Source organism: Hipposideros armiger, unplaced genomic scaffold (genome assembly GCF_001890085.2).
Source record: "Hipposideros armiger isolate ML-2016 unplaced genomic scaffold, ASM189008v1 scaffold_147, whole genome shotgun sequence".
In the NCBI taxonomy this organism is placed as follows: Eukaryota; Metazoa; Chordata; class Mammalia; order Chiroptera; family Hipposideridae; genus Hipposideros; species Hipposideros armiger.
This window is the reverse complement of record NW_017731497.1, coordinates 230,914-244,648: the sequence shown is the minus strand read 5'-3', so window position 1 is coordinate 244,648 and position 13,735 is coordinate 230,914. Positions and strand designations below refer to the sequence as shown.

The 13,735-nt window shown below is 37.0% G+C and overlaps 1 protein-coding gene across 2 annotated transcripts in view; it reads left to right on the top strand.

The window, feature by feature from the left end:
- The window catches only part of RORA (RAR related orphan receptor A), a 753,832-nt gene extending 741,108 nt beyond the window's left edge, over positions 1–12,724 (top strand). For both annotated transcript variants that reach the window (XM_019650786.1, XM_019650787.1), the window contains 6 exons: positions 1,355–1,476; positions 3,056–3,188; positions 3,845–3,952; positions 5,256–5,366; positions 6,437–6,549; positions 8,426–12,724. In XM_019650786.1, coding sequence (XP_019506331.1) covers positions 1,355–1,476; positions 3,056–3,188; positions 3,845–3,952; positions 5,256–5,366; positions 6,437–6,549; positions 8,426–8,590 — 752 coding nt within the window. In that variant the 3' untranslated portion in view covers positions 8,591–12,724. The remainder of the gene's footprint in view (positions 1–1,354; positions 1,477–3,055; positions 3,189–3,844; positions 3,953–5,255; positions 5,367–6,436; positions 6,550–8,425) is intronic.
- Positions 12,725–13,735: the final 1,011 nt, after the last annotated feature.

Below are 13,735 nucleotides of genomic sequence, written 5' to 3'. Positions count from 1 at the left end.
ACCTTCACATCTAGATTCCAGTAGCCTTCTGATTGGTCCTCCTGCCTCCCATCCTCTCCATCCTCCAGTCACAAAACTGCTAGTTCTGTTTCCCCAGACACAGTGCTCAGTATGTCAGCTCCCCCTAGGGAATCCTGCTGACTCCTTTTGTTACATCAAGTCCAAACTCTCAATCCTAACATTCAAGACCCCTCAGGATACTTTAGGATTTGGACTCCTCCCTACTCATATTTCTGTTTTGACTGTATCACTTTATCACATCTGCCTGTTTCCTATAAATGCCATGTTGGTTCCTTTACCTACCGTCCTTTGAATGTACAACTGGCCTAACTCCTCACATACCTGGCCTCAGCCTACCAAATCCTACCCATTCTTCAAGGTCCAACTCAAATATCCCTCTTTGGCCCAGAAGCACCCACTAATTCCCCTAAGCCAACATTCATCTCTCCCTTCCCCGGCAGCACCTGTTACCTTTTCTTCTTTCTTTTCTGATATAATTCAACTTCATACTTTATTGTCTAATGGTTTGAATTGTCCTTTCAGCATGTGCATACATGTTCACCAGATTATAAGTTTCTGAAGAAGCTTCTTTAAGCATGTATTTCTTTTAAAATCTTCAAACTCCCTACACTCCAGTATAAGAGCTAATGTTTAGGTAGCACACATTCTATAGCCCTCCCTGTTTTAAGTGCTCAACTCATTTAATTCTCACAGAAGCCCTATGAAATAAATAACAATTGTTCTCATTTTGCAAATGAGGAAACCAAAGCACAGAGAGGTTAAGTAACTTGCCCAAGATCACACAGCTAGTAAGTAGCAGGGCTGAGATTCAAACCCAGACAGTCTGACTCCAGAGTCCACCTCTTATCCACTATACTATATATAGTGGCATAGTAGGCCCTCCGTAATGCTTGTGCTGCTATAGAAATACATAGTTGTCATCATAAAAGAATACCATTTCCTAGTTTTTCAAGAGTAGTCCTTCCCAGGTCAGTGGCAGCTGTGTCTTTATAAAAATGCCAAAAAAAGGGCTGTGTAAATAATTTCCCACACTTACCTAGGTCAATATTTGTTCATTCCCAGATAGATAAAGGCACTGAAGGTCAAGGTCAGGAGGGTCTTCAAAGTCACCAAGACTTACCACTAACTGTTGGCTTTGCCTCTCCTTCACCATCATGTTCCAAAATACAGAATAGTTCCAAAAAGCTTATTTAAATGTTGAAAGATAATTAAAACTGGTTAGCATGTTGCTTTCTACTAGTTACTTCTTAAATCAAATATTAAGTAGGGAAAACACTGATTATCCAAAGAAGAACCTGACTTTTCATGTTGTGATCTCTTGTTTTCTCCTTAGAACACCTTGCACAGAATATATCGAAATCCCATCTGGAAACTTGCCAATACTTGAGAGAAGAGCTCCAGCAGATAACGTGGCAGACCTTTCTGCAGGAGGAGATTGAGAACTATCAAAGCAAGGTATGTACCCTGGTGGATTTGATTTAGGATTGAAGCAACATTGGGAGGGGCACTCATGCAGGTGATTTGGTCAAGACTACAAACAAAGATGGAATGCCTTTCATCAGATTTCTGTTGCAAAATCTTTCTTACACAACTGATCATGTACTTGAGGCTGTTTTGTCTTACTGAGATGCCAGCAGACGAAATTCCTGCGATAGCAAACAAGTTCCATTGTGCCTCTAACTACACACACATCTCCTATTATTTGTCAACAGGGGGGCTAAATTAAGTAGTTCCCAAAAGCCTAAATGAACTGGGATTTGTTCCGATATCATAATGGAAGTTTTCAAGGTCAGGAAGTTCATATAAAAGCATCTTAGCCTCAGGTTTCCAGAGGTGAAGACGAAGGAGTTTAGAGAATGGGTACAACAAAAAGCCTCGGAAGCTATGATCATAGCCACAGCCTGAACCTAGCAATAGGAGGCTGACAAGTGCTGCTAATTGTGTTTTTCTATAAAACACTCTGATCAACAAACCACTGAAATGGGAGGGCAGGGCTAGAGAAGGGGAACTTTTAATTATCCATTCTGCCTTTGGATAAAGAAAATGATGTGGCTTTTCCCAATAATCATAGAAATTCAGGCTTAGGAAGAACCTTAGGGATTCTCTAGGCTCATCTTCCCCTTCATTTTACATAGGAGGAAATTAACGTCCTCTGGCCTATGGCTGGGAAATGCAAACATCAGGACTAGACCATGACTCCTGGCTCCTAATTCAGTTTCTCCTACCCCATCATATTGGTGGAAACAGCCTTAAACTAAGATTGGGGGAACAAGCGAGCAACACAAGAGATCCAGGTCACCCTGTTACTAAATTGGATAGTGGGTGGATAAAAGGAATTAAACAGGACAGGTTGGGGAACAGCAACATAGCACTTTGTTTGCCTTTGAGATAGCAGATAACACCGGCAGCCAAAGTTACAAAGGGAAGCGGGAAAGCAGTAAGAAGCAGCAAAGCGTATGGAATGGGATTCAGAGTCAAAGATGCTGAGATTTGAATCCCAGCTCCAATACCTACTCACTGTGAAACCTCTGTGAGCATTCCTGTCCATTTATGGAAAATGGAAAAGTGTTCTTGTGAAAATGAAATAAGGCAAGGATGTCATCAAGCACCTAGCTCGTAACCGTGGTGAACAATAAATGTCATTGCCTCCCCCTTTTTTCCCTTCCCCCAGTAAAGTGGTATGAAATTCCCCAAGGCAAAATAATCGCTTAAAAGAAGATACTACTTTGCTACCCTTCGTGACCCAGGGTTAAAGCAGTGGCATGCATTTTCATCTTCTGCTACATATGTGCTCATAACATCTTCCTCCTCTCCCTTTGCCACCAAAGAGGTAAGAGAGGAGTTGGAGGAGATGAGAAAGGACTTGGAAGCAATCGTTATAACCCAAAAAACTGGCCAACTGTTTCTTTTTGAATCCTCTAGCCTTTTTTTAATCCCATTTCCAAAGAAGAATTTTACAAAATAGGAACAGTTAAGCCAATTGTGCCACGGATGTGGGTAACCGTGGATGTTAATGTGTCTCCTTCTTTAACAGCAGCGGGAGGTGATGTGGCAATTGTGTGCCATCAAAATCACAGAAGCTATACAGTATGTGGTGGAGTTTGCCAAACGCATTGATGGATTTATGGAACTGTGTCAAAACGATCAAATTGTGCTTCTCAAAGCAGGTATGTGCTTTGCAAGTGAAATTTTGAGATCTCTTCGTAACCTGCTTTCACCTGCTTATTAAAGAAATGCTTGGTAAGGAAGGTGTCGGGAACAGTTTTTCTCCAATGATAATAGCTTGAGTTTCTCTTAGCAGAAACTGAGTTCTTTTTAAAGGTTTTGGAGCTATTTGCAGGAAATATTCCCTCCATTTTGCTTCTCCTCTGGGTAAAAAGATTAATTTGAAGGACAACTGCATTCCCCAGTTTTACCATCACCTGTGTTTTGTTTTCACACTCTAGATCCTGGGGAGGTTACAATTAGTTGTTAGGAAGAAGGCTGCGGAACTCAGAGAGACATCCCTGGATTTTTTTTTTGTTTCAATAAATACGAATAAATGTTTTCCTAGCAACTCTGAGACTTTATACTGCAAGGCAGGAGAGTGCCAAAGAAGCAATTTGTAAATCAAGCCTCTCTTCAGTTAAGCAGGCCTTCGCTTCAGCACAAGCATGTAATTACACTAGTGAACTTCGCCCTTTTAGAGAGCTAATGTAACTGCCCACTCGCTAAACTGCACAGGACACCCCGTCCGCTGACTCAGAAAGGGCCTCTACAGACTGCCTTCAAAACCAACTCCCCAAGATGGAATAATCTACATCATTCTTCTGCTTTTGCTTAGGTTCTCTAGAGGTGGTGTTTATCAGAATGTGCCGTGCCTTCGACTCTCAGAACAACACCGTGTACTTTGATGGGAAATATGCTAGCCCCGATGTCTTCAAATCCTTAGGTGAGGAAATTTCTGAGTGTTTTGTCTTTAAGTCAGGTCCACAGGAAAAGATGGGAGCTGGGTGAAAGATCTTATTGAACAAAATGGTAGCTGGTTATTTGGAAACAAAAATTATAGGCTGTTATCTTACATCTATTTTACTTTATAGTTAGTCACTGTAGAAAATTCACACAGGTCAGATACTTTTTTCTATATTACATGTAAGGTCTAGAGTTTCATTTTATCTAATTGGTAATCGAAGAAATTTATATTATATCTCCTCCCAGTTCCCGTCCAGATTTTGAGAACCACATAGGCAGGGGATATATTAATCAGATAAACTAGAAAATGTGATTTGATACATAAAATCAAGCAAAAAGCTAAAAATCTGCCCTTCCATACTCCTCAAATAACAACCATTAATGAGAATTAAACGTAGATATTAAATGTAGAGAAATAAAGCATTGCTAAGTGAAACTGTGACATCAACTTTATAAATAAATTATTTTGGATTTCTATAAATTACATAAAGTAGCGTCATTAAGAATGGGACAGTATCTAAGATATGTGATTTTAAAAACAGTTAAATGACAGAAGGTATGTATATTTAAGTATAGTATAGCCCACTGACATTTAAATATATATACAAAATATGCAAATCTGAAAGAATAGACACCAAACTTAACCAATCTTTGAGGATGGGTTATTATTTTATGGGACTTTCACATTCTATGTTTTCAGTTCTGTAACAATTGAAATGATTTTACCACTATAATGTGTCATTTGTTAGTTTTTTTAAGGGTGTTTTAGATCAAATAGAGTTGAAAGCAAAATGAGCGAATTTAACGTGTCAGTTAGATTGTAGCTATTAAACTCTATTGGTTAAGAGTGTGAGCTCTGATGTCAAGCAGCCTGACTTTGGATCTCAGGATGGTATTTCCTACCCGTGTAACCTTAGGTACATGACTTTTCTTTCCAAGTCTGTGTCTTCACCACTAAAATGGGAGAATAAAAATAATACCTCCCTCATAGGGCTGTTGTGTAATGGTAGGAAATCCAGAGAAATCTCTTAGAGTATTACCTAACATACTAATCACACAGCAAAAGTTCACTCTCGTTAACTTGAATGATGATGATGTGATGATGGTGGTGATGGTGATATTAGCTAAACAGATTTTTCTTTTTAAGATTTTAAACTATTAAACTAGAAATGTTATCACTATCCCCTCTGATCTTCAACTCCTAGATCGCTCTTCACCTGCTTCCGTTTTTCTCCTAGGATAATAACCTAAATCCTAAACAGTCTTTATTTTACTTTGGGCAGGTTGTGAAGACTTTATTAGCTTTGTATTTGAATTTGGAAAAAGTTTATGTTCTATGCACCTGACTGAAGATGAAATTGCATTATTTTCTGCATTTGTACTGATGTCAGCAGGTAAGATACCAAATACAAATAAAATGGTTTAAATATTGTCCAGGTAAAGAATTTTTACTAGGTACATAACTTGTAGACTATTTGGTGGGCTGCCAAGAGAGGCTGCCACACTTACTAAACCTATTTTTAATTTTTTAATTACAACCTCCCCTCCACACACACACACATGCATATACCCTTTTATGAAGACATCATGCCATTCTGATTAAATCTCAAAAAATGAGAATTAGGTAAAACCCAGTCCACAATTAACTGCTTGAGAACAAGATAAATGCTGTCACTGATTGGGTTGCTCTTCTTAACACCAATCTCCAAAATAACATGTTTGTTTTTTACTTTTTTGTTGTTGTTGTTAGTTTCAGGTGTACAAAACAACATAATGATTAGACATTTATACCTCTCCAAAAGTGATAACCCTCTCCCAGTCTACTACCCCTCTGACATCATATATAGCTGTTACTATACTATTGACTATATTCCCTATGCTATACCTTACATCCGTTAACCAACAAATAGCCATTTAAGCTAAGACCATACTCATACAAGTCCCATGAAATCACCATGGCCCCTCAAGCCTTTCTAAGAATTACATTTCTGAATGAAATACTGGTATCAATCCTGCTAGCCTTTCTGGAAAATATGAAAATAACCTATAATCCAAGGCAACTAAAACTGTCAACAGAATTCCAGATGACTCAAGGGTTGTTAATTTAGGATAAAGTCTTTATGTGTAAGAATTCCAAGTAAAAGATAGTAAATTTGCTAAACTGATGATCCCTAAGAGGTGGTACTGGTTGAAAACATAGATTACATTTAGATAAACCTGTGGATGACATGCAATCCCTTCCTTTAAGAATCAGTAGAAAAGGAAAGATTTAATACCCTTTATAATGTCTTGTAGATCAGTTTTCCACTCCCATAGGAGCACATTTTGAAAGGAGAGTGGAACTGGCCTGTTAGTCTCTAAGTCTGCATTGTGGTCTAAGACTGTGGGTCTAAGAGTCGGGAGGAATTGGGGTATTCCAACATCATGTTGGGGAAATAGTAAGGAAAATCATTTTCATGTTTAGATCGCTCGTGGCTGCAGGAAAAGGTAAAAATTGAAAAACTGCAACAGAAAATTCAGCTAGCTCTTCAACACGTCCTACAGAAGAATCACCGGGAAGACGGAATACTAACAAAGGTGAGAGCCAAAGGTTTCCAGTAGGCATAGCCTGAATTAACCCTTGCCATGTACCATGCTGCCAACCAGCCTTATATCTTACAGCCCCCAAAAGCATTAGTAAGCAACAGGCTACTGAAAAGAAACACATATCTTCATTTCAAAAAGTTCTGTTCAGGTTAAATTCTATTTATCATTAGTTATAAAGTGCCGTACAATAATAGGGCAACAGTAGGATTTTTTTTAAACATTAATACATTCTGGAACTCCTCCTTCTATTCCTCAAAATTGAGCATAAAGCCAAGTTAATGTTCTGCATTGATATAAATTAGAGAATCTTTGAATTTTTAAGGAGGAAGTATGAAGTACTAAAACAATTAACCAGGATAACCATATAATTTAATATTAGTTCTATTTCTATTAAATTCATTAGTCATCCACAGTAAATGACTGTTGTATTTTTTCATCAGTTCCCCATTACTGCCCTGTATTTAAAGCATAAGGTTTTATTTTTGCTAATTATTATCTTTTGCAATAGAAACATAATTAGCATGTCAATTTAAAGTATGCTAGTTTCCTTTAGTACTAGTGCGAGTAGTATGTTTTTGGTCTTAGAAAAATCAGCACTATTCTTTCTTAAATTATTTTATGTGTTGTATTGTTCAAGAGGATGATTTGAAAGGGTTATTTTTTTTTCTACTTGTTTTCTTTTCTCCTGATAGGTAGGTTCAGTCAGAAAGGGGAAATTGAGGATTAAATGCTGTTTTGTTTGTGATTTTGCACCTGTTAAATGAGAGATTGGGGCAGGAATGGGAACTAGAAGGAAGATGAACTCTCAGGAGCTTTCCTCTCTTCTCCATCTTCTCGCCCAAATGCAAGGGTACCATTAGCTTCTAATACTATTGAGAGGACCTAACACATGGACAAGGCCTATGATCTGGTGAAAACATTTCTTAGAGAAGAATATTCAGGGTTGAAGTAATAAGTGTTTTGTGCTTGTATAGTGCTTTAATGTTTAGTGTTTAAAAAGCATTTTTGCAAATCACGTTATGATTTGCAACTCATATGATTTTCAATACTGGTACTTCCATCTAGGCCTCCTGACTTTTTCTTTATTTTTCACTCAGAGCCTTTAGCTCAGACCCAAAATTGCTTTGTTTCAGACAAAGTTCTTTCTCTAGAGCAGCGGTTCTCAACCTTCCTAATGCCGCGACCCCTTAATACAGTTCCTCATGTTGTGGTGACCCCCAACCATAAAATTATTTTCGTTGCTACTCTATAACTGTAATTTTGCTACTGTTATGAATCGTCATGTAAATATCTTTTTGATTTCCAATGGTCTTAGGCGACCCCTGTGAAAGGGTCATTCGACCCCCAAAGGGGTTGCGACCCACAGGTTGAGAACCGCTGCTCTAGAGGAAACCCATTGTAGTTGACTAGCACTCATTCTGCTTAAAACTCGTAGGAGATGTGCCACGTCTAGTTGCAGTGCCCTACCCACCCGTGACTGCCCCCTCAGCCTCTTCTCTATTTCCACATCTCTTCGTCTTCCAAAGTGGTAGAGGGCAAGGTTTAAGACGGTAAAGGAAAAAGCATATCAGAACAAGAGGGGAAGGGGAGACTTGGGTTCTCGTCTAGATTCTGCCTCTTTTACTTATGACTGTCTTTTCAGGTTATTGAATTATTTGTCTTCAAAAACATATTTAAGGTATACTTAGCATTCTATGATATAACTATATCATCATTTATTTTTACCAGTCCTCTATTACTGGACATTTACGTTGCTTCAAGTGTGTTTCACCATTATAAGCAATGTTGGAAAGATCATCTATATCCCCTGAATATTGAGTCTCATGTCTGTTCCCTCCTGACAACATGTCTTTTCTTCTCTTTACAGTTAATATGCAAGGTGTCTACATTAAGAGCCTTATGTGGACGACATACAGAAAAGCTAATGGCATTTAAAGCAATATACCCAGACATTGTGCGACTTCATTTTCCTCCATTATACAAGGAGTTGTTCACTTCAGAATTTGAGCCAGCAATGCAAATTGATGGGTAAATGTATCACCTAAGCACTTCTAGAATGTCTGAAGTACAAACAAAAATGAAAAACAAACAAAAATTAACCAAGACACTTTATATGGCCCTGCACAGACCTGGAGCGCCAACACACTGCACATCTTTTGGTGATCGGGGTCAGGCAAAGGAGGGGAAACAATGAAAACAAATAAAAGTTGAACTTGTTTTTCTCATGCATATGATTTCCATTATGCCTACAGATATGGACCCTTTTTCTGTCTCGACTTCTTGATCGTTGACCTCTGTTTACAATGTAAGGAGGGTACTAAAGTTGGAGGATTTCCTTTTCTTGTAGCTCACTGCCCACAGACTTTCTACAGAGTCACCCATCCATCTATCCGTAACAACAGAGAGTCCAGCAATAATCGGTGATCGGTGTGCATAGCGGAGGTTGCAGCATTACTTTGCACAACTTGCTCTTTGTTTCATGAAGGAAGTTTCTATTTTTTTTTCACCGATTATTGCCAGTCAGCAGGACGGCACGAAAAGGGCCCATAGCACTAGCAACAATAGCATTATAATATATTACAGGGTAAATGGGCATGAAGACTATATATAGCTAAAAGAGATATTGTTTATATATTGTTTTAATTAATATAAAATGTAGTTACTGGTGTAGCTTTTCCTGTTGAATTGATAAGGCACTTTCATTTTGCACCTTTTTCTTTAAATTAAATGCTAGCGTGTTCACTGTCGTGTCGCATGTGCACCAGAAACACAAGTTTAACTGAGAAGGCTTGGAAGGTACGTCAGGAGGTATTTATGCTGCTGTTTACAAAATTACTTTTAAAAGACTGGCTGGTCATATCTAGAAATCACAATGTTGGATTATTATTTTTTTTCATATGTGAATTTGGAATTAGAACTCTCCCTGAATTATACTTTGCGTTTCGGTAAATTTAAGGATAGATGTGTTTATGCTTCATACAAAGTTGAATGATCGATTGGTGCTGTGGACTTAGACCATCGTGCACATTATTTTCAAAAGCTTTTTAAAAATGCCACCTCATGAAGGTAGGGGAGGGGAGGCTCATTTTATACAATTCAGTAGTTATATAGACTCAGTCTCAACCTGGAGTACTTATGCTTTGAGAACAAATTGGTAACCAGAATATTTATTGGAATTTAGCTTTTGTTATAAGAAGGACCCAAAGATTATATCTGGAGCCAACACACACACTCCCCATGTGAGGACATGAAGCATTCACTTTATGAATGTTGATGTTCTTGGTATAATCTAGGAACCCTAAGAGTTTATCTCAGAGTGAACTATTTCTAGACTGGCTGCCTCCGAATGCTATAATTCTAGCATATTGCTCTCCATATTTCATAGACAATGAATAGGAGGGTGAGGGAGGCATACGATGTTGAACCAGTTTCTCTTATTTAAATAGTAACTATTTTAAGCCTTTAAAGTGAAGTCAATGCTAGCTGCAAACATTTACTTTTGTATTTATCGTCACTAGAAAACTGTGGATTGTAATTTATTTTATTAAATATTTAGAAGATTGTTTGGTTTGGGTGTTCAGGTGAGAAATATTGAGTTGTTTTTCTTTAATTCCGTGGGTTTAAAAAAATAATTCCCAGTGGGGGAAGGGAGAAGGAACAGCCTGATATACAAGTGTGCATATGTTAGAAATAAGTGACCTTTGGGAATGTAGGCATTTAGAGATTAACTTTAATCCCACTTGGGGTAGAAGTCAAACTGCTGGTCTTACGTCCAAGACCATGTTTGTATAGAAAAGGGAATGTCCTCCCATAGTGTAAAGGTGGGAGTTTCCAAGCAGCCTTTTAGAGCAAAGAAAGCATCTCCTTTACCACCAGGGTCCCTCCTGGATCCCCGGCAGGGATTGTGGCTCCTGATGTCACGCTGGATCACGGTGAAGGCTTCCCAGAGGCCTTCACTCTGCTTTGAACTCCACTGACTTTCTGACTTGTTTCCTGAGGGACTTGGAAAAGGAGAAGGAATTATTCACACAGAAATGTGTATGAAGCCTAAATAACATCTAAAAAATTTTTTTCAAAAGTATAGTAAGGGTGTAACCATAAATAGAAGACAAGAGTAATATTTACTTAAATTTCTTAGAAGCAGATAAAATTTTATGTGTTTATATAGAGAGGTTAACTATAAGCATATAGTATTTATATTTGGGCAAGAAGGGTTAAATCAAATTTTTAATTTAAATAAGCATAGTTCCTTTAAAGTTCAATAGTATTTATACTCTGAAAAGAGCACCAAGCTTAGTTCAGTTATTTATTTGTCCATGTTTTTGTCCTATTGTTTCTCCTTTGGGGGAAAATGGTGTGTTTTTATTTTGGTTTGGTTTGGTTTTTTGTTTTTGTTTTTCTGTTTGTTTGTTTTTGTCATTCTGATTCACTAAATTTGGGGATGGTTTTATTAAAGTATATTAACTTCTTTTTAACCAAAGCTTTCTGAATATGACCAGCCTCAGGTGCTAGCATATTAAAGAGCAACTAAACCTAATTCCAGTGTCCATTTGTGAAATGATAAGAGCTAATTGAATTTCTCTAAGGGTGAGAGAGAACGTAATGTTGAACTTAAAAGAAATTCTTTTTCCCAGAAAGGATTTTGCATGTACCTAATGCAAAAAAAAAATAAAAAAAATAAAAAAGGACGCTCTAATCTCAGTAATAGTCACAGCACGGTGACATTGCTTTTAGAGTAAACCAAGACACATTGACATGATGCTGTTACTAGGTATTTCTGAAAGAAAAGCAGCTGTGGACTTTGAGAGCAAAGTGTAGGAACAAAGAAGTAGAGGCATGCTCCGTGAAATGAGGGAACAGCTAACTATTATTTGGATTGAAGTTGGGATCTGAAGTTAAACAATAAATTCAGCTGAAAAAAAAAAGATATGACGTCTAGAAAAGGATGTGAAAAACTTTGCATTTTTATTTTTGTCCTTATTATAGAAACACCAATGTGATGGCACAAAATACTTGGTGATACAGAACAATTACTCGCAATAGTTCTCGTAATTAAAGTTTCCTAAACTTAAATGTCCAAGTCTTTAAAAGATTGGAATCACATCATTGTTATCCCGGCTGCTGTAAGGCCTTTTATACAAATTTTTATGTAGGGTAAATGAGGCTTTTCTACAAATCCTGAATACCTTCGGTTACAATGGTGTCCAAATGGTTGCAATATATTGTGAAGAGAGTGGCCTTGGTCACAATGAAAACAAAAGTGCAGATGAAAGTGCTTTTTTGGACAGTTTGCAAATTGTGTTAAAGCTCTGGATTTTTTTTAAGTGTTCAGCATCCTAATTTACATTCAAAGCTATGGATTTTTTTTAAAAGTCTTCAGCATCCTAATTCACCCTTCCTAACTTAAGGAAAACATGACTTATGACACTGCTTCTAAGTTTGGTTGTTCTTTATAGTATGGATACCCAGATGTCTGTGAGCATATAAGGGGTGGGCTGAGGGTCAGGTGAGGATGGAGTGTGTGTGTGCGTGTGTGTGTGTGATACTTTCGTGTGTATGATGTGCGTGTGTCGGACCGCTTCTAGGCTACTAAGTGTCAATGGAAAAGAAAATGTATTCAAAATACTTAAATCAAAACTAGAAGATGGGAAAAAAAATAAGATTTATTCTATACAAAGCCTTGTCTGGACCACTTTAGAGAGACTTCTATTTTTTTAACCCTTCTATAAATATTTGATGGCACTTGAAATATTCCTGCAATAAAATGTGATTTGTGTAAAGAAAAAAAAAAGATTTTGTAATGTGAAACAAAGAAAGAAAGTAATGTAATTTTCTAAAAAAAAAATACAAACAAACAAACTTTGTATTATTTTCTTGATGGAATTTGTCTATCTGTCTTTGGAAAACTTTTTATTTCATTGAATGTGCCATAGTAGAAATATGTGTTTTTAGTTGTAGACTAAGGAATAGCTGTTTGTGTTCCGACATTCCAAAATGCAAAACAACCTAGTCGAATCTTTAATGAAAAGGTTTCAGTAGGATGTAAGCTTCTCTCATTGTTGCTTTTTTGCACATTTTCTTCATTCCTCTCTAGTGCAATATATGTACATAGAGCACTTGCGGGTGTACCTTGATCCCTCAGGGAAAAATACATATTTGTACAGTTGTTGTTGTGGTTTTTTGTTTTCTTTTTTTTTTTCTTTTTTTTTTTTGGCTAAGGAATGTCGATTGAATCACTTGTTATTGTTGAGGGGCAGCCAGATAATAATCCTAAAGCCACTGTTTCCAACATTGATTGTTTAAATCATGTGTCCTTCCAGTGCTATTATATTAGGATAATAATAATAATAATAATAAAAGTTATTTTCTGACAGTTCTTTGTGCTGATTGGTGAAAAAAAAAAGGGTAAATAAGCACCTTATGATTGACTTACTGTGAATGACAATCCATCTTGATATCAACAATAGAAGCCCTATTATTTTGGAGTTGGGGTTAAGAGTCAGAAACAATGTGCTCAGGGATCTTCTAAAAACTCTTAAAACAGGGTGGCCAGTACTACTGGGACAAATTGTGTTTTTTATTATTAATAATAATGATAATACTATCCCTCCAGGGCACAAATGAACTGTGTAGAACTGCATGTATGTGTAAACTCTTCACCATCATCTCATTTTGTTGCATTTGAAAGTTATGTGTTCTTCAGTCTTGTGTGCTTCAAAACGCTGAGTAACTTCCAGAGCTGTAGAAAGTTATGCCAGTATGTTCAAAAGATAAACCAACAGAGAGCATCATTCAAACTACAACCCTGCATCCCCCATTTACCATTTCTCGAATAATTAAAAATACCCATGATAAATATATTTATAGCATTATATATTAAAAACTATTTCAAGTTCTACACAACATGAATAAAACATGTAAACACAAGTAATGAGATGAGAGCCCTGTGTATCAGTGCAGTGCAATGAAAGAGGTAAAAAATAAAACGTGTTTTTTTTAATGCCAGGGAATAACTATTATTTTCAGTATGTTCTCCTCCAGAAGCAAACAAACAAACAAACAAAAAATCCTTGATGTAACACCGTTCTTCTACTTCCACATTTGTAGTTTTTAATCTGTTGAATTAATACTAGAGCTAATGTTTAAAGACAGACAAACCCCACAAGATAACAGTAAC